The 19027-nt window shown below is 37.0% G+C and overlaps 1 protein-coding gene across 9 annotated transcripts in view; it reads left to right on the top strand.

The window, feature by feature from the left end:
- The window catches only part of ADGRL2 (adhesion G protein-coupled receptor L2), a 390203-nt gene that overhangs the window by 254349 nt on the left and 116827 nt on the right, over positions 1–19027 (top strand). For all 9 annotated transcript variants that reach the window (XM_065657083.1, XM_065657085.1, XM_065657084.1 and 6 more), the window contains one exon: positions 8365–8537. In XM_065657083.1, the coding sequence (XP_065513155.1) occupies positions 8465–8537 (73 nt within the window). In that variant the 5' untranslated portion in view covers positions 8365–8464. The remainder of the gene's footprint in view (positions 1–8364; positions 8538–19027) is intronic.

Raw genomic sequence — 19027 nt, 5'->3', positions numbered from 1 at the left:
AGGTCTCAACCATTTTTTTTTTTTTCTCCTCCTTCTGTTGACAAAATTTTGATGTGGCTCATGGCCGAGTATGGGATGGTGGCACACAGCACTTGTCAGGTTTTTCTGCAAGAGGTGATCCTGCGCCTTTTGATAACTAAATTATTTGTGAATGGCTTGGAAAATACAACTTTATGGAATTGCTCTTAGAAGTTCATTTGTTGTTGGTTTTTAGTGGAACTGAAATTTGGTATTCAGAAGCTCCTGACTATCAGGCTGCTGGTAAGAAAATAGTGCTCTCTGATCACCGTAATATTAATTGTGCTTCCAAGAAAAGAAACAAAACTAGTAATAGCTTGAGAAGGGGTTGTTTTAAAGAAGAGAAAGAAAAATGCTCAAGTACAGCATGTTTTAAAACATGATTAAAAGCAGGCATTATTGAAATGGTCTTTTCTAAAATGCATTATTGTGATGCTACAGTAAATTTTAATATTTGAGGATATGATGGAAGAAGAGGTATTTAAAAATACCTTTCTGCTGCTGTCTCTATCTTTAGGTACAGGTTTTTCACTTTTCTTTGCATGTTCGCCTGATATATTTTATCCTAGATTACCTCATTGCTCCCAAGAAATCCCTTTTGGTAATATTGATAACCTAATATATGACAGATTTTGGTCATTATTATTTCATTTAGTGGTCATATGTATAGACCAAGAGGGAATCTGAATATTGATTCACTGAATGGCCAGTAACAATGATTTATGAGCCAAGGATTCGGTGCAGTGAGCTAAACACAGTAGAGATTACATCTTATGTGCCACCATTGATTTTGTTTCATATTTCACTGCACAATGATTAGGTCATGGTCTCACAGATGTTAACATTAGAACCATATTCCTCTTTAAGCAAAAAATATGCCACAAACTACACCCAGTGTATTGTGCGTATACATGTATGTACCTCCTGCTTCTGATTTTCTTAAAAATGATAAATATTTTTCAGTTACTTTTTAGACAGTTGGTATTTTTCTGGTAACAGCAAAGGTTCTTGATAGAACTTTTAAAAATAATCAAAAGTGACTTTACTGGCCCACGCAAGCTTGTTCTTGAAACTTGGACAGTATCATTTACATTGAATACAGACCACACACACTGGTCTTAAATACAGCTGATAGAAAAATGGGATGCTTTAAAATGGATGCCATCACAGGACCTTCATGAATATTTTTTGTAATATTCTTTGACACATACCAAGAAAAGAAGTCCACAGTGCAGTAGTTTCCAGGGGGTTGGTACTATCCAGCTGAGGTTTGTGGTTCGGTTGAAGTTCCGGTGTAGTTGGCCTGTGCAGCCCCCATTACCCCAGGTACAGCATGGTTAAAAATGCTGTAAATGCATGGGTAAAAATGTGTTCTTGTCTGCTCTTGCCTGTAACTTGATTTCATTTTGGAAGTTAGTGGCTCGTGGGTGTTTTGCTGGTGGCTGGTCTGATGAGGTTGTCTTACTTCAGTGTGTCAGCGGTGAAAGGCAGATCTGAGCTCATTTCCCCGCTCAAGCCCAGTGCTGAGCGGCCATCAAGCAGATCGGGTGTGTTGAAATCCTTACAGTCAGCTAGAGAAACCGCGTCGCTGCACAGGTACGGACACGTCTGACCGCAGTCCCAGGACTTCTCTGTTTGTTTTGTTTTTCAGTCTGCTTCCACTTCAAACAAGTTCTTGTCTGTGAAAAACACTGGATGGAAGGGAAAAAAAAGAGATCAGCTAAGTGGCATAACAGCTTTGAGAAATATGGGCTTTTGCAAAGCCTTGTCAAGGCTGTCAGCAAACAGTTTACTGTCTTACAAGACTGCAGTGTCTTTGGTTGATGTTAGTCTAGTGATTTTTTTTTTTTTTTTTTTTTTTCTGAGGGAAAGGAATTATATTTTTCTAATATGAATAGTTTATTTTGAGGATTCCTCTTTTGTGAGAAGTCTGAAAAGCCTTTGAATTTTCTTCAGCTGTTACGATTGCTTCTTTTGGTTTGTCATATAGTTCTCGGTGTTTTTTTATAGCTGTTCATTAATTTCTTGTTTATTTTTGATGTTCATAAAATCTGTCCTACATAGGTTTGAAAATGAGAGCTATTTGTTTTGCAGTTTAATGAAGAGAATGGCAAACAGCCTCAGACTGTGCCTCTGGTGTCCAAAGTGATCAGTGTATTTAACATGCTCAGCATGACACTAAGATATTACAGCCGATAACGGTTGTAATTGACTTGCAGCATCCCTTTCCCTCCCCGCTTCTTTGGATGCTGGGGATTTATCTTTGAGACCCCAGGAAGATGTAGTGACACAGAGGGCAGAAGTGTTAAGAAGGTTTTACCTGCACTGTTTGAACGGAGGTGGTCTGATCTAGCAGTATGATGTTGATTCAGGTGAAATACAGGGAATTTGCAATGAGGATTGAGTGACACACACACCCCCCTGGCCCTTGGTTCTGATTATTTAACAAAGGCAAAAAGGGAAATTCAAACTTGGCAAAAGGAGAGTGCCTGGAGCCAAAAAAAGCCATTCTTATTAGTGCTAGCAAAGGTTTACTTTGCTGGCTTATTGAATGAAAACTCCCTAGAGTGTCCAGGCTTTATCCTGTGTTAACAAGAAGGGGCAAAGCTGGCTTGTCGGGAGTGAGGCGCTGTGTAATGTGTCCATAAAACACAAGAGTGAGGCCAAGCCGAATTGGAGTGCTGATGAGAAAGGAAAATCTGTCTCTTTTTCTCTCAAATCCTGTTTATTTTCTCTGCGAATGATTGCGGTAGACCACTGAGCTGCTGTGGCCTGATGGACTAAATTATAATGTTGTGCTGTTAAAATAGTGTCAGTGCACTGTTTAGTGTCATGTCTTGCATAGGTAGATTTTGTGTTTTGAATGATCATCTGCACTGATGAGCTGGGAACCCAGGCTGGGGTGGGGTGGGCATTTCTGTGGTCATTCTCAGTTTAGAGTGCACGTATACAAATGCTCTGTTTCAGGTGTTCCTCAGGCACGGGTATGTCACTTCAGAGCACAACACAGCCAAATGCATTGAAGTAAATTTTTTGTTGTTGTTGCAAGATTGGGTGACCTTGGTCAGGTCTGGTTCTTACTGTATTATTCCCTGCCCCGATACTGTATTCCTTCCCTGCAACTTGGGAAGAGATGTTTTGGGTTAGAAAATCCAGTGTTCAAGGTGACAATAGGGACTGCTGAATACAGAATTTAAGACTCTATGGTACAGTTTAATCATTGAATTGCTTTTAATGGAAAATAAGTCTTTGTTAACCAACTTTAGACAGAGCAGAATTAGCCTTTCCTTTCTCCTTGCAATATGCAACTTGTTTAATTGGAACAGATCAGGCATTGATTGTTTACCATAGATAGTAGATGGATGCTAACTAAATCAGCATGGGTTCTTGCTTGTCTTCAGTTTATTTTTTTGTAAGATCTCGTAGTTTTTAAGATTTTTCTGCAATCTGGTACTGTAGCACTAATGCAAAATTACTAATACAAGTCAGTTTTTTAACATCCATACTAAAGACGGAGGAATAACTCATATTGAATGCATCTGCAGATACGTTCAATGTTGAAACCTAGAGCTGTGTCTCATTGCAGATATATGTAAAACTGTAGTCTTGGATCATAAGCCATATTAGTCTCATTCTAGTATTTTACTAATGTGGCTTAGATGCTTCTAGTAATCACACCGCGCTAATTAAATTCTTATGTTACATATTCTAGGAAGCTTAACTTTTTATTTTTTTAAATTGGGAAAGCCTCATGATGGGAAAGCATGTGGACACATGATTTCTCAGGAGACTAAGTAGTCTATTACATTGTATGAATATATATCTACTCACCCTTGCCTCCTGTTCCCCCTCCTTTCTTCTGCAGAGCGTTTCAGATATATTACAGAATTACTTAGATTCATAAACTGGGTTATGAAAGGCAGTGGGGGTGCTGCATGTGTGGCAAGGTAGGTCGTACAGGATTTATAAGAAGGATTGTGTGGGTCTTGCTAGTTCCTTGGTGTATATGAGCTGTGCGGCTACTACTGATGTTCCTTACTTCTCTGTCTGTTATAGCTAGTGTAAATTTTGTTTCTGTAATAGGATTGTTAAAGCTTGACTGAGGTTGCAAGTGCTTTGCAGTGTTTCTAAGATGGTCTGGAAAATTAAGCACTATATTGTAAAATGCATCAACGTTAGTCTGAAAGACTTTCAGCTAAAGAAAAATGTCCTTGCTTAGCTGGAAAGATCTTTGCTTTCCCCTCTGTCTTAATTGTGTGAAAAGCTGGATGGAATAGGAGGGAAAAGAGCTCTTGAGCATGCTGTGTCAGTTGTTCGGAAGCTTTTAAAAGACCCTTTTTGGCTTTTGAAAATAAAACCTTGGGAAGGTTAAACAGAGTAGAGTTGGGATGCAGCAGTCCTTTAGAGGCCTTTTTCTTCAAAGATTAAAGTATTTCAAGGAGCATGCTTGGAGCGGCTTTCTCTTGTCTCTGGGGTGCTCTTGAGCAATGTTGCAGGGAGAGGGATGGCCAACAGTGGCACGTATCCTGCAGCGGCCGTGTTCTGACTGTAAGAAGTTTCATGAGTACAGAAGAACAAGGAATTGAGGTAGAGGCACTAAGATATTTGCGACTTGGAGCACAGCTTATGAATATGGTATGAAGAAATGCCCAGTACTTTTGCAGTGTACAAGTTTGAACATTAACATTTCCATTACTGATTTAGTCTTCTTTAACATCACATATGTGAAGAAACTTAAAAGGTGGACAGCTCTGTTTCCAGCAGCGGACTGTATGTTGGGGTTTTTTGTGTGTGTGGTTTTTGGGGTTTTTTGGGTTTTTTTGGTTTGTTTTTTTGTTTTTTTTTTCCCTCTATGGGAGAGTGCAGTATGGCCCAGAGGTAGGGATTGGAGTTAAAACTGAAATTTTCTGGGCAGCTTTTATTGCGCTCTGAAATTCAGGCAACCTTTTGCTGTAGGGAGTTTCTATCTGCCCCACCCACAAGCACAAGCAGTCAGTGATCCAGAGAATAGGTTTATTAAGGTCTGAAGGGAAATAAGTTATTTGTGCAGGGCAGCCACTCACCATGGTCTCCTTTTTCTATTTACAAAGAAGTAACTTAATATGTCTTTTCCTGGTCCTCCTTGTTTGGTTTGGGATTTGTTGTTGTGAGATGCCACTGACAGTCTCAGTATGGCTGATAGATGGATGGTCAGAAGGACGCAGCTGACAGCAGTGTCTGTAGCTGGAGTGCTCTCTGGCTCCAGCTCATGTCTAGGTACCTTTTTCAGGATTAGCTTTTGTCATGCTGATGAGTAGTTGGTTCAGAACTGCACCGTTCTTTTACTTGGAGCCACATAGAATTTCTCAAATATATAGGTTGTGTTAAAAATTGTTCGTTTTAAAGCTGTTAATTTTTATTTGAAAGGAAAGAAGAAAAACCAAATCCAATTGCATCAGTTTTCAAACACTGCCTAATTTTTTCTTGCTTTTTTTGACAAACATGTGTTACTGATACTGTGGTAGGGGCTGGTTAGTTTATTTTAAATTCTTTTTTGCAGCAGCACACTGAGTTAAATTCTATGTCTGTAGGTTACAGCAATCCAGAGAGAACAATGTATTGCACAAAGTATTTAAATTTGTCTTTAGAATATTTTGCATTTATTTTTAGTTGAATAATTTCTGCTGGTTTTGGTATCACAAAGACATTAACATCCTTTCAGAAACTCTGCTCTCTTATTAAAATAGTTAAGACAGTTTGCAAGATCAGGAGCTCTTACTCAATTAAAAAAAAGTCTCTACCATAAATTTTGCAGCTATTTCCTAGAGAGTTGTTTGGTACTGCAAGTGATGCTTTGATTATTGTTTTTGTTTTTAGCACAACCCTTTCCCTCCACTCCAATTTAAAAAAAGCCCACAAGAAAATCAAGAGTTTAAGGATGATAAAGCACAAGCATGTCACTATCCACTTGAAGGTGAAGAAAGATATCTCAGTCCAGATGTGCAGTGATATGTTATGGAAATAACGATAAAACTTGAGTCTCTGGAAGTCAAAATCTTCTGGACAGACTGGGAGCAATCTAAGGCTGACTTAATTTCACTTTTAGCCATTATTGTTCTGTGTCTATTCTCTTAGATTATTCTGATTGCTTACTGAAATTACGCTGATTAGTCTGTAGTGTCTGTGAAATAGTTTTATGATTTTTCCTTTGGGTGCTACAGGTAAAAAAATTAATCCAAGCTCTTCCCAAGCTTTTAGCTGAACTATCTCCAGGGTGTTTTGGATATATCATGGTGACAATTTTTTCCTTCTTTACTCAGCAGGAGCTCCTTTGCAATTGTAATTTCTGCTGAATGCAGTGCATCCTTTGTGGAGTTTCAAAGCACTCTCAGCCCAGTGTGAAAGATCTGGATTTACAATATGAACTGTCTCTTCATAACTGCTTCTGGGTTGTCTGGTAGCAGCTGGTGTATCACCAGCTAAATTGAGGGCACATCTTTTACCTCTAGGCAGATAGGCCTGTGCCAGGGAGAGCCATGCCCTGGCTGTCCTGCACCGAAGCACTCCGTTCGCTATTGCATGCTCTTTGTTGAAATATGTGTGGATAAAAGTGCTCGTGGTTGAAGAGCACCTGTCTGTAGTTGGAAATTGGAAAAAGGGTTTGGTTTTCTGTGTAAATAAACATAAAATCAGTCTGCCTCAGATGTCAGTTCTTTCATTTCCCTGTGTGAGTAATCACAAGCATGCTTGTGTTGTGTGAGAGGGATGCCTACACTGAAGTGACATCCCGCCTCTTCAAGAAGAGACAAGTAAAGAAGCCTACTTGGCTATTTAATAATCTCCTATTCTGCCGCAGTCAATTTGCCTTCATGGAGAGCCAGAGAAATTGTTCCATAATGTCTTATTGCTGTCTGTGTGCTCAGGGAACAAACTAATCATGGATTAATATTAACATTGACTAATATAAAAGGAGTTACACTTCATACTTCTGAAAATGGTCTACAGCTCATAGAATTTCTTTGTCTGGCATTTTGTGCTCTTCATCCTTTCCAGTTCTCCTTGTCAAAAGGGTAAATGTATTTTTTAAGCCTTCAACATGCTCCAGTACTTGTAAGACTCATAAGTGGCCCTTGGATCTTGCCACTTAAATTTTTACACAGTCATCATTACATGTTTTTAAAGTAACATTAATTTCAGATATCTCAGAAATACATCCACACAGCACAGTCCTGTCTGTTGGTCTTGGAGAGACCAAGCCAATGTGGCACCAGACTCAGCTCTTTGGATCTATAATTGCCGCAATGTTCAGAGTGTCATTCTTTCAGAGATGTTTCACATATCTGTAATATATAGAGCCGTCTTTGTAGTTAAAAATAATTTATTTCTGTATGGATGTTAAATTTTCTCTAGTAGTTGGGGCTGAAGCACGATCTAGCTTCATACAGAGAGATATGGAAGAGGATGCATGTAGTTACTCGGCTGGCTGGTGAGAGAATGAAGTCATTAGCGAAAGGTAGCACTCTGCTGTCAAGTCTTCTATCACAGCTACTGCACTTTTTACTGTAATTATATTTTCAAATGCAAATACTACCTTTAAGAGTTCTTCCTTTGGTATGTCGTTTATAGTAGTGATTTGGTTGCTATTTCTCAGGAGGCTGAGGAAAGGAGAGTCTCATTCGTTGTGTTTATTCCCTTTTCTCTGAAGGCGTTGTTTGGGTAGAGATGTGGCATACTGTAAAGTCACATGAAGAGCCTTCCTCACCGAACAGGGTGTTTTGTCACCAAAGTTGCTGTTACTGCTGCTCATCCGAGGAAAGTGACCTATGTGTAGCACAGAAGGGATGCTGGAGCCGTGGCAGGGAGGGGACCTGCAGAGCCTTACTGTTGAATGGTGTTGCTCTGTTGTTCTCAGCTGCTTCATGTTTCGAATCCGTAAGAAATATGGCAGTGCCCTAGATTTCATTTTATTGTTGTTCTTTGAGGTAGAGAAATGCAGGTTGTGTTAGATTTAGGGAATGGAAAAAGCTTAGGCTAGTCATCTGCAAATCCAATTTCTTAAATTCAGAGAAAATGATTTTTTTTTTCCTTACGTGTCTTAGTGCAAGTACATCAATAACATTTGTACTTTCAGCTTTAACATGTATCATTATTTGGCATTCCGTTTAATGACTACTGACCTTGAGAGATTACATCCCACAGACCTGCCAAATTCCCAACTATAGTACAGGTGTACTGCCAGTTTTTATTAAAAATTTCTGTCTTCATGTCAAATAAAATTTGGTATTCCAAATTATTGGTGTTCAACTATTGATTGATTTCGCCCCCCCCCCCCCCCCCCCTTTTCTTCTGTATCCTCTGCTTCTCTAGGTATGAAGATGAATAATGCAGACCACTGGTTTCGATGATGCTGGGCTTTTATAACTGGATTCATTAAGGAATACAAAGAAAACTCTTACAGGGATCAATAATGGTGTCTTCTGGCTGCAGAATGCAAAGTTTTTGGTTTCTGCTCATTATCAGCTTCCTGCAGTGTACTGAAGGTAAGCTTTAGTTTATTTTTTTACTTGAGTTTGCAGATGAAATGAATGATCTGTACAATTCTGTTAGATGACTTGAAGTTTTAGGATGTCAAACTAAAAGTATCTGTAGCATGTTCTAGGTTAAATTGATAAGACTCAAATTGTCTCTTCTTAATGAAAAAGGACATTTTTTGGATTTGATACAGTGTGCTGTGTTGAAACTGAAACACAGTGTTCAGGTAACTGAAGTGACAGTATCAATATCCTTGATTGGTAGGTGCCTTATTTTTGACTTTTCCTGTTTATTCATTTTTTCTGTTCTCATTGCACAACCATTTAGAAGCAATGTACACATACAGCACAAATGAAATACCTGTTTTAGTTTCTGATTTGGTTTGCTGAAAATAAAATGTCACACACTTCATCAAGATTAAAACTATGCAAGTTAACATTTCAGGAACTAGAAACTTAAAGCGAATACAGAAATAGCATCTATTTAAAAATATTATTTTTTTTTTTTTAAAAAAAAAGGGAAAAAATCTCCACTGCTATCAAATGTGGTGTTTAAAATAGCTCTTAAAGAGATGAGGAAGGAAAAAGCTTTTTTAAAAAAGTTGTATCATCTATTTCACCTTATTCTTTATAAACTCTTATTTTATTCAGTTAGTCTGTTTCCTCAGCTGTTCTTGTGGCCTTTTTAATAGAGAAACAAGAATGATCAAGAAAACATGATTTATGAATTCTTAATTACAAATATTTGTATAGAACATGAGGATATTTCTGGTATAATAATTTTGATTGACTAGATTGCAGGTGAAAAGACTGCTTTGGTGATAAAATAGCACCTCCATGCTGCCTTACATTATTCAGTAATTGGTATATATTATGTAGGCTTCTTCGGTGCATCTGTGGCGTGATCTCACCATCTTCTAAAGCAGATACATACCTTACCCTGTCAAAATTATTTGAATTTTAAGGCTAAATTTTCAGAGATACTTCAGGAAAGCTTCTCTGCCTCCTCATCTCTTCTTTCCCAAATATGTACAGACAAAAAAGATCTAGTCCCCAAAGATGGCAAAACCCAAGATTAAAATTTAAATGTTGTGTATGATCTTCCACGTTCACTGTGTAATTTTGTAAGCATTTATTCTAGACTAACACAACTCAGGTCTTTTGTTGTAGTGACAGACAAGCTTTGCTGAAATAGGTTGTTGACATGTACGTGTGACCATACACATACATTAGGGAGTATGTTCTAGGAGACTTCATGAAGGTTTCTGAACATGAGGAAGTCTCATTTCACTTAAATAGCTTTCACAGTCCGTTTCCCCTCCTTCCCTTCTTTCTTAAATATTGCCAGGATTTATTAGAAAACTGGCATTTCCCACAGCACACTGCAGATCTTGGATGGTTTCATCCTCGATGGGATTTCTGATTTGGTAGCTGTTGTACTGACTGCTCTCTTGGTGTCTGAGTCTGTGGATTTGGGTATAATCTCACTTTTATAGGAAAGTGAGTGCCAGCAGCTGGAAGGTAAAATGTTTTTCAGCCTCTTTCTCAGGTAAGGAAGGTAAATGCATGTTAGGAGAATGAAATTAGAAGTCTTAGGACTGGCTGGTTAGGTAATAACTTGTGCTAATTATAAATGCACTTACATTGCAAAAGTGGTTGCTCTAGTTGAAACCAAAGGTGTAGGAAGTTGAGACGTGTATTTGTTTTTTCCGAAGTTTTAAAATACTAGGGACTTTATTTGTTAGTATGATTGTGTCACATCCCTATATCTAATACATTTTACAAAGATTCACGTTTCGTGCTGTATGGTGGTTGAAAACATTTGAAAACAGAAGGAAAAGCAAACAACTTGCTTTCTCTGGTTTGGTAACAGCGGCAAACAGCATGCTGCAAAGAGTGTTTTATCTGCTGAGTTTGGGAAGGAAAAAGTCAACTGAACTTCTGCAGATTGAATTTTTGCCATTTGCAGAAAGCTAATTTTCTTTGTCGTCTGTAATATTTCAAGTTCATTTTGTTCTGTCCCTGTTTTTCTTGCTTTTAGTAGCCAGTAGCAATCTTTTGATGCTTCAGTTGTGAATTTACTTTTTTAAAGTCTATATAAGAGCTGCTTTTTCAGCTAAAAGAAACAGGGAAGGAAATTGGGAGCAGATAACAGAATCATACCAGATTAATTGTAAATTCTTAAAATAAATGAAATATTGTGGATCTGTATACTGGAAATGAATATTAATATAGAGTTGGCTTCCAGCCACAGAAGCAAAATGAATACCGCATTATTACACTTTCTCACAAGATTACATTGCCTTCTGCTTCAGTAATAAGAGATGCCAAGTGTAACGTGCTTTAGTAGCACTTCATGCCTGGAAGTACGAACATGAACAAAGGTTAAAATAAGAGCATCTAACTTTTGCTAGAAATAAGAAAATCTTTAATTCTCTCGCTTGGCACTTGGGGCTTTTTATAGAAATCTTATAGTATATGCAGTTTGTGCAGTTGGTGGGGGAGATGAAACCTGGCTGAATTCCCTGCTGTTATATTTTAATGTTCCTGTACAGTTAAACTGGGAGGGGGGAGAAGGGATCCTGGGTGTGGACAAGTGATTCATTTGTTCATATAATGAAACATTTTCCAATCAAGATAAAGACTTCATTACTCGCACGGTGCCTTCACTTTAAATCACTGGGGAATTAGAAAGCAGGCACAGTTATATGAAGGTTGTAATTTTATTTTAGTGTCATCTATCCAAATAGGGATGGTATCTTTAGTTAAGAAGGTCTTGGTTTTGCTTTGTTTTTCCTGGCTAGTGCAGTGCAGGTGGGGTTGCTTTTGAAGCAGTCTGTTCCTTCAGGTAAAATGAACCTGGAATGGAGGAGTGCTGGCAGCTGGAGGGGAAAACCATGCCGAGTTATTATACACTGATGGTACATTGATCAACAACAGGCCAATATTGCTGTGTAGAGGCTTGAAAAACATCGTTACTACCATCAACAGCAAGCAGTGCAGCCCAAAATAAGGAAAAGATGAGAGGCAGGAAAAAGGAATGAAAAGCTGAAGTAATGAGTTTCAATGTTAATGTCATTTCTGAAGATATTTTTTCTGTCCCTTTTTTTAGCATATCCTACTACAGGTATGTCTTTAAAACTACGATTTTATTACACAAGACAGGCTGAAAAAACTGCCTTAGAAAGTAGTTTGAATCAGAGTGATGCAGGTGGCTGTGTGGAGCCAGCACCGAGGCTCATTGCCGGGGGAGATGGGAGCTCCCACGGGTGGGGGCCCGTGCTCCTGTTGGTCCATGCAGTTGTCCTACACCTTTACTTACCCATTTCAAATGAACTGTAGGAAATGAAATACTTTTGACACTACCTCTGTATTTTTCTTTTTCCCTTCCTAATTAGGTGAAATTATCCAACAAGTTAAAAATTATCTGAGAAAACACAGGAAGTCAGAGTGAGATCACATGTGCCTTGTTTCCATAGCAAAGCAGAGTAAAAACCTTATTACACATATTGTTGGTTTCTCTTCAAGCAAGTTAAGACAGATACACTAATATGCATATGAAAAAAAAATGTCAGAGCTAAACATTCTGATTAAAATTGGGTTTTGAGCTGTAGAAGTTTTGATATTATAAGCTCTATCTCATGTACAAAGTCTACCTTTTTGAGTAGCTTTATAAAGATGCCTTTTGTTTTTGTTCTCCTCTGCTGCTTTAGAAGCACAAGTGCTTGGGAAGCAGTGAAATACTTTTCTTTGCTTGCATTTTATTTTAATCAAGGTTTAATACAATTTTAATTCATTTCATTATGAATTATTTGCTATGCTTTGTCCAAAGGAAGAAGTATCATGCTTTTATTATCTATTTAATTCTATTTTCCTAAATGGCGTTAATTTTTTTTTTTTTTTAAATCCAGCTTGTCTTTGCCTCTGAATGTACATTTGAATTAACATTATGCTGAGAAATATGAATTCCTGTAAATTCCACTTATGCCAGCCAAGGAGCTAACTGTTAAATTGGAAGTGGCTTTAAGTGTGTATCCAACATGAGAGCATTTACTAAAGACAGGACGTACTAACTACAGATAACATACATTGGTAAAATACAAAGGTGTTTGCTATTTCAAGGTGTTGCTTCAGATCTTCAGCCTCCTATCAAGCCACTCAGACTTAGAATGTCTAAGGCAGGGGTGTCAAACTCATTTTCCTTGGGAGCTATATCAGCCTCGTGGGTGCCTTCAAAGGGCCAAATGAAATTTTAGGAGTGTATAAACATAAGAGTAGTTACAGTTACACAGGGTGAAATTCAAAATATAGGAGTAGTTACGTTGATACAGTCCTAAAATTACATTTGATCCTGCGAAGGCAACCATGAGGCTGGTGTGGCCCCCAGTGAAAATGAGTTTGACACCCCTGGTCTAAGGCATACGGTGCAGGTACTCAATGAACTGTAGAAGCATGTTGGTTTTCCTACGCGTCTACTAGGAATTATTAGTAGGATTTTGCTCAGGATAAAAATTCAAAATATCTTGTATCCTGGACTTGAAAAGAAATCAACTTCTGCTAATTAGCAGATTTAAGTTTTACAAGGGGTGAAACCCATTACAGAGTCACGCAAGAGCAAATAGGAGCACTAATTTAATTTCTAGCAGGGGAATTTATCACAGTGAGAGCTCTATGAAGTACATGGTTAGTAGGCAACTACTTGGTTTAACAGAGGTTGTAAAGCATCTCTAAGCACACGCTGCATACTAAGGCCAGTCAGTTATTGCCTGACCTTTGGAGGGTCATTCTAATAAGCCTTCCAATACTATCTTCATTTTTATCTTATATACTTAATGTGTTTTATGTTTCTTCAGCAAATATTTTTTCTTAATTGGTTAATGCAGATTATGCAGAAGAAAATATCTTTGTGAAGGCAGGAATTGGCTTTGTGCAGAAAGCAACTGCTGCACTGAGTCCCGTTTTCTCCCCTGGAAGAGCACGCCAGTTTTCACTGAGGTATTCTGGTGCATACTTATCTGGGACATCTCTTTTTCCTTTTCTGAGGGAGGTGTAGGCCCAACATAATCTTCTGAAAAGGAAATTGATCAAAACAGTGAGACCAGACTTCTTAAAGAAGAATGTCTGTTAAACTTTTCAAGTGCTTTTCCAGAGAATAGAGGCTGACAGACTGCCTGGAAAACCCAGAGATTCTTTAATGTGCTGGCAGTGAATATCCTTTCATATATTCCCTGAGCAGTGAGGTCTGCAGGATCCTAGGCTGTAACATTACATTTTTGAAACCAAAGCAAAACCACCACTATTTTAAAATGTAGAAGAACCATGTAGAACAATGCACGAAGAACCAGTTTAAATACTGTACTAACATTTATGTGAGAATTTGCTAGGAAATGTTAATGTAAGGGTCTTATAATTTAAGCAAAGAAAAAAGTATAAATGAGTAATTACTATGAGATGAATAATAGTATTACTATTTTGATATGCTGTCTTTTCTTCACTTACTTAAAACCATGCTCCTTTTATGAGGGGAGATTTCGCAACGAACTCTGTGTTCAGAAGAAGAAAAGAACCATGTACTGTGTAAAACTGTAGAAGTGCAGTGTGTTGTCTTAAGGGCAGATGTATTTTCAGAGCCCTCTAAGCTATTACTTCAGTTTACCATCTTTCGTTGCCATAACCTTGGTGGGTCGCGGTGGACGAGGCGAGCCATGCTGACCACTGCAATGAGAGGACTGACTCAACCTTCAGCTAACCTGCACTGACACCACTGCCTAAGGGGCTTTTCTTTTATTAAATATAAATCTGGGTGTGTTTGAGATTAGTTGATTACAGTAAGGTACCTTTCCAAGCACAGAATAGCAGAATTTGAACATATATGCCTTTTAAATAACAAATAGGCTTCATTAGTATTATCTTACTAAATATGGAAAAAAAGTATCAGTTACTTTTATTAACTGTTGTATTTGAAAAGTGGTTATTTTCACTTCTGTTTTCTGTCAAGTGGAAGAATACTGTTTGTCTTAGTAACAAGGTTTTTTTACATAGCTTTAACAACATTGTGTTCATATTGTACTTCTAGGTTATAGTGTAAAAGGCAAGTGTAACTGCCTGGAGCATCTGAAACCAGTGAATGCCTTAGCACTGGCTTTCTTATTACATTTAGTGTCCTTATGATCAGATTATAAAAATTGTCATAAAGTATAATGATTTTAGATTTAATATTCGTTGCTGAGTTCTACAAGCACATAATGGGCTTTATACTTGCAAGTAGATCCATTGATGTTCATCATCTGTCTCTGTGAGTAAACGGTACAGAAAAGTAATACATTTTGTGCTAATTGTGTGTTGCATGTATGTCTTAATAGCAGCAAGTGTACGTAAGATGAAAGCACTACAGAAAAAGGACTTACACAAGCAGGTCTAATATGTGTTTCATGTGTGTGCCTGCTTCCGTGTTTGTCGTAGTGTTCCAGGTTGTGTTATGTGAGGAAGAGGAGATAAAAACATTCACAGGGAGAAGTTCTTGGCTTGTTGTCCATCCATACTCTTGTCATAAATGTACTTAAAAGTATGGGAGCTCCTGTCATGTCGTTGTGCAGCTGTATATATTTATACAGCAACCTTCATGGGAAGAGACACTTAAAAATTGTCTGGCCTTTTACAGTGGTTAATTAGTGTCATATTAACATTGGTTGGTTAGAAGAATATTTATAGTTGCTCCTTCTGATTATATGGTTTTTTGTTTATGAAATGACTTTGTACTTGGACAATACGGCTCTAAAGCAGCACTTCGTTTTTATATATACTGTCCAAGTGTGAAATCAGAAGAAACATAAGGGAATAAAACACACACAAATATAGTAAAGGTTCATGAATAATCTTCTTGTACTTTCGGTTTTACATGGTACTTATTATGTGCCTGTGTTGGTAGAATCACACTGCAGGTTTTTTATTTCTAATCACATTAGATTTGATAAAATGTCCTTCTGTCAAAGCTGGATCTGCTCCAGTTTTACTCATTTTTGTAGATAGCACTAGTTTATCCATTGATGATTTATTTGAATTGACGTTTTGAATGAAACACATGAATATTGGATATTTTTCCAACCATTGACTTTTTTCAGGAATACTGATTTTTTTTTTTTTTTTTTTTTTTTTTTTTTTTTTTTTTTTTTACATTTTTAACACAAGATAGGTTTTCTATAGGTGATTCTGTAAATGTGCCATACCTCATATCCAAAGATATTGTATGATAAATTGAGTATCCAGTTCTTTCTGATAGATAGGAGCTGAAAAAATCCTTTTGCTTTAAGGTGTCTCTAATTCCTGCCCTTCCAGAAAGAGTCTTGAACTACTCCATTGGCTTCCAAAACCCAGTTGTGCTAAAGCCCTTTGTGTTTCTGTAATCTCTAGCTCCTGGCATTCTTTTCAAGTATAAAGAAATTGAGTTGTATGAGTGTTAGCTCGGTTCGTGGGTCCTTCTTTCAATCAGGGAGACAATTCATCCATGTCTTGGTGACATTAGGGTGACCCATATAAATGTACACGATGTGTTGGTGATGGTAGGGGAGGTTGTTCCTCCTGAGGCTCGACCAGTGCAGATGGTTGGGAATGTTTCTTTCTTTTTGTTTTCTCGATTTATACTGGTATAATAATAATTGATGTTTTCTCGGTGTATAAAATGTGTGTGTGGGAGACTAGTTGGGAAGCAAAATGATTTTTTTTTTTTTTTTTTTCATCTGTTGCCTGAGCAACACATACGTGTGAGAAACCCAGGGGGACCACATAACTTTCAGTTGTTGGATACGGCACTTGGCGAGTTTTATGAGGGATCTTGACGATGGAAGGAGAGCTGACTTTTGTGTTCTCCCTTGTCAGGGAATTTGATGTCTCTCTCAGGAGCTAGGTAGCATTTTGTTCTGTTCCAGCAGAAAGTACAATTAATGCATGGTGCTGTTCGAGCAATTTTCTTGTTAAATTTGAATTCAGTAATTCATTTAGGAAACCTGAGAGGAAGTTGACACTGAAACCAGATTCTCCTAGCTGCTGCATTTTTAGTTGGCAAAGCAACGAGAAATGTTTGCTTTTTAAAGACTTCAGTGCTATTTCATGGCACTTCTGTTTTAACCATCTTCCTAGTGAGCTTTGCTTGGATTTGCCTGTTCGCCACTGATCCTCTTTCTGTGTGTGACTTGATCCGCCTTCCACAGTATTTCACATTAATTTCTCGTATTTTTCCCTGTTGAACTGCCCCAGTTCTTTTCTCTAACTTAAGTTTGTGGATTGCCTTTGTTTTTAAAGTAACATTTTATAATTTAAAAATAAAAAGTCGAAACAGTGAAGTTGGGATTTATTCTGTGCCATTGTTAACATTTACCACTGAAAGTCTATTGAAAAAATGTGGGTTCATGGCTTAAAATTGATTATGCTTTTTAATGGCTCAAAATAAATATGCTTTTAGAAAACAAAAATGAACAGTTTGCTGCTTAGGCTTTTGCATCATTTAATCTACAACAGATGAAGCTGGCATGCGTGAAGAGTGAAGCATGGAAAGTACTAGAGGGCAAATGAGTGGTTTGTGATGTGGATTATTACCCGTAAAGATGGATAGAGTCCACAAAACATCACTTCATGTATTAGTGTACCAGCTGGAAAAAAAATTAAATATATCAGCATACCATGTCATGCATAAACTGTTTGGTTTAAATTCAAATCCTGCTCAGTAATAAAAAACTTTATATCTTCTATATCTTTATACTAGTGTAAAGATATATACATATATAAAGCATGCTGTTGAAATACATTTTTTTAAAAAATTCAGAATACAAAAGTTTGGAAGTCATCCATATGTAAACTGTCTTGAAGGATTTATAATATACAGCGTTTTGTTCTGCAGTGTAAACTAAATGCTGACAAAAATGGTCAAGAAATGCATCTAACTACCAGTGTTCTTTTTTACCAGTTACACTGTAATCTAGTAATATAGCAATTATTTTGTGATGTGTATTATATATAACAGTATAACAATTTATTTGCTGTATAAATTATTTTGAATTTCACTCTTAAATCAGCAGAATCCTAACTCAGTCGTGGCAACAACTCTCAGTTATAATACTTAACCTGAACTCTTTGATGCATTATTTTTCTATCTCTTGGATTTGTTGTGGATCTATTTTAACAGCATTTCTATGTTGTCTTCTTTTTACAAAAGGTTTCTTCAAATATGAAGAGAGCCTTTCTGAATATTTGCTATTAAAAGTTTGTCACCATGGTGGTAATGCCATTTGCAATACAGTCAATGTTTCTACCTCTGTTCACCTCAAAGCCTCATCTGTTATCCATTCTTTTAAATTACTTTTTTTATTTACTTGATTAAAAAAAAAATCTAGTGATAATAAGACAATAACAGGGGAGAATTTTACTAAAGAAAATCTTTTGTCAAGGTATGATTTGGACCTGACCAAAATTTGTTTTCTTGATCCTATTTCCATTTGGACTAAGGGATCGGATTGTAACAGGGGTAGGGAAAAAAGGTGTGTGGTTTTTTTGTTTTGTTTCATGGGTGTTTGTTTGTTTGTTTGTTTTTAAAAAGGTGCATTTAAAAGCATTCAAAGATGTTAAGCAACAATAAAACTCTGTAACCATTTAAATGACAGCAGCTGACTGTTTGAATTAACTTTATGTTTGGCTTAATTTGGGGTCCTAATTATTCCTAACTTACGTGAGTAGATTTCAATTATACAATACTGGAGGGATTTGTAGCTAAGGCAACTAAAGGAATCATTTTACATTAAGTACTTTTGTTCAACTGATTAGGCAGGTTAAAATGGAATGATAGAAAATGGGAACTCTTGTCTGATAAGGCCCAATGAATAGTTTCCAATGACACTATGAAGAAATAGCATGAGGAAAGCTCATTACTGAAAATTTTGAGAATTTTTATGCAGCATGTTTATATCTTGATAATGTGGCATTAGGTAACAGCTCACGAGAGAGCAAGTGGTTATCATGAGTATTAGCAATAGATCTGTCAATAAAAAGGCAATTCACATTTTTGTGGGGTCTTCACGAGGTGACTTTTCCTAGAAGCTTGATAACTAAAAATTTAGTTCTTAAAAAGTTTATTTTATATGTATTTATGCCAGTAAACTTTTTAAATAGAAAAAACATGGCGTATTTACTGCATGATACTTCATGTTTTAGACGTGAAAGCATTTTTAGACGTACAGCTCTCATATCCAATATCCTATTCATCTGAAATTGCTGTTCTATCAAAATAATTCTCAATTATGTTACGTTCTTAAGATAACCTGGGGGAATTAGAGGGGAAGGATGTATTGGAATAGCAAGACTCTGGACTCCTTTTCCATTTGTATTATGCACACAAATGTATACCCTTCATTGAGAATTGATTTTTTGAACATATTACCAGCATAGTTTGAGCTTAAACCCAGGTATTTTTATATATTTTTTTCTATATATATATATATAGAAAAAAATTT

This window comes from Caloenas nicobarica, chromosome Z, assembly GCF_036013445.1.
Source record: "Caloenas nicobarica isolate bCalNic1 chromosome Z, bCalNic1.hap1, whole genome shotgun sequence".
In the NCBI taxonomy this organism is placed as follows: domain Eukaryota; kingdom Metazoa; phylum Chordata; class Aves; order Columbiformes; family Columbidae; genus Caloenas; species Caloenas nicobarica.
This window is presented reverse-complemented; position numbering and strand designations above follow the sequence as displayed.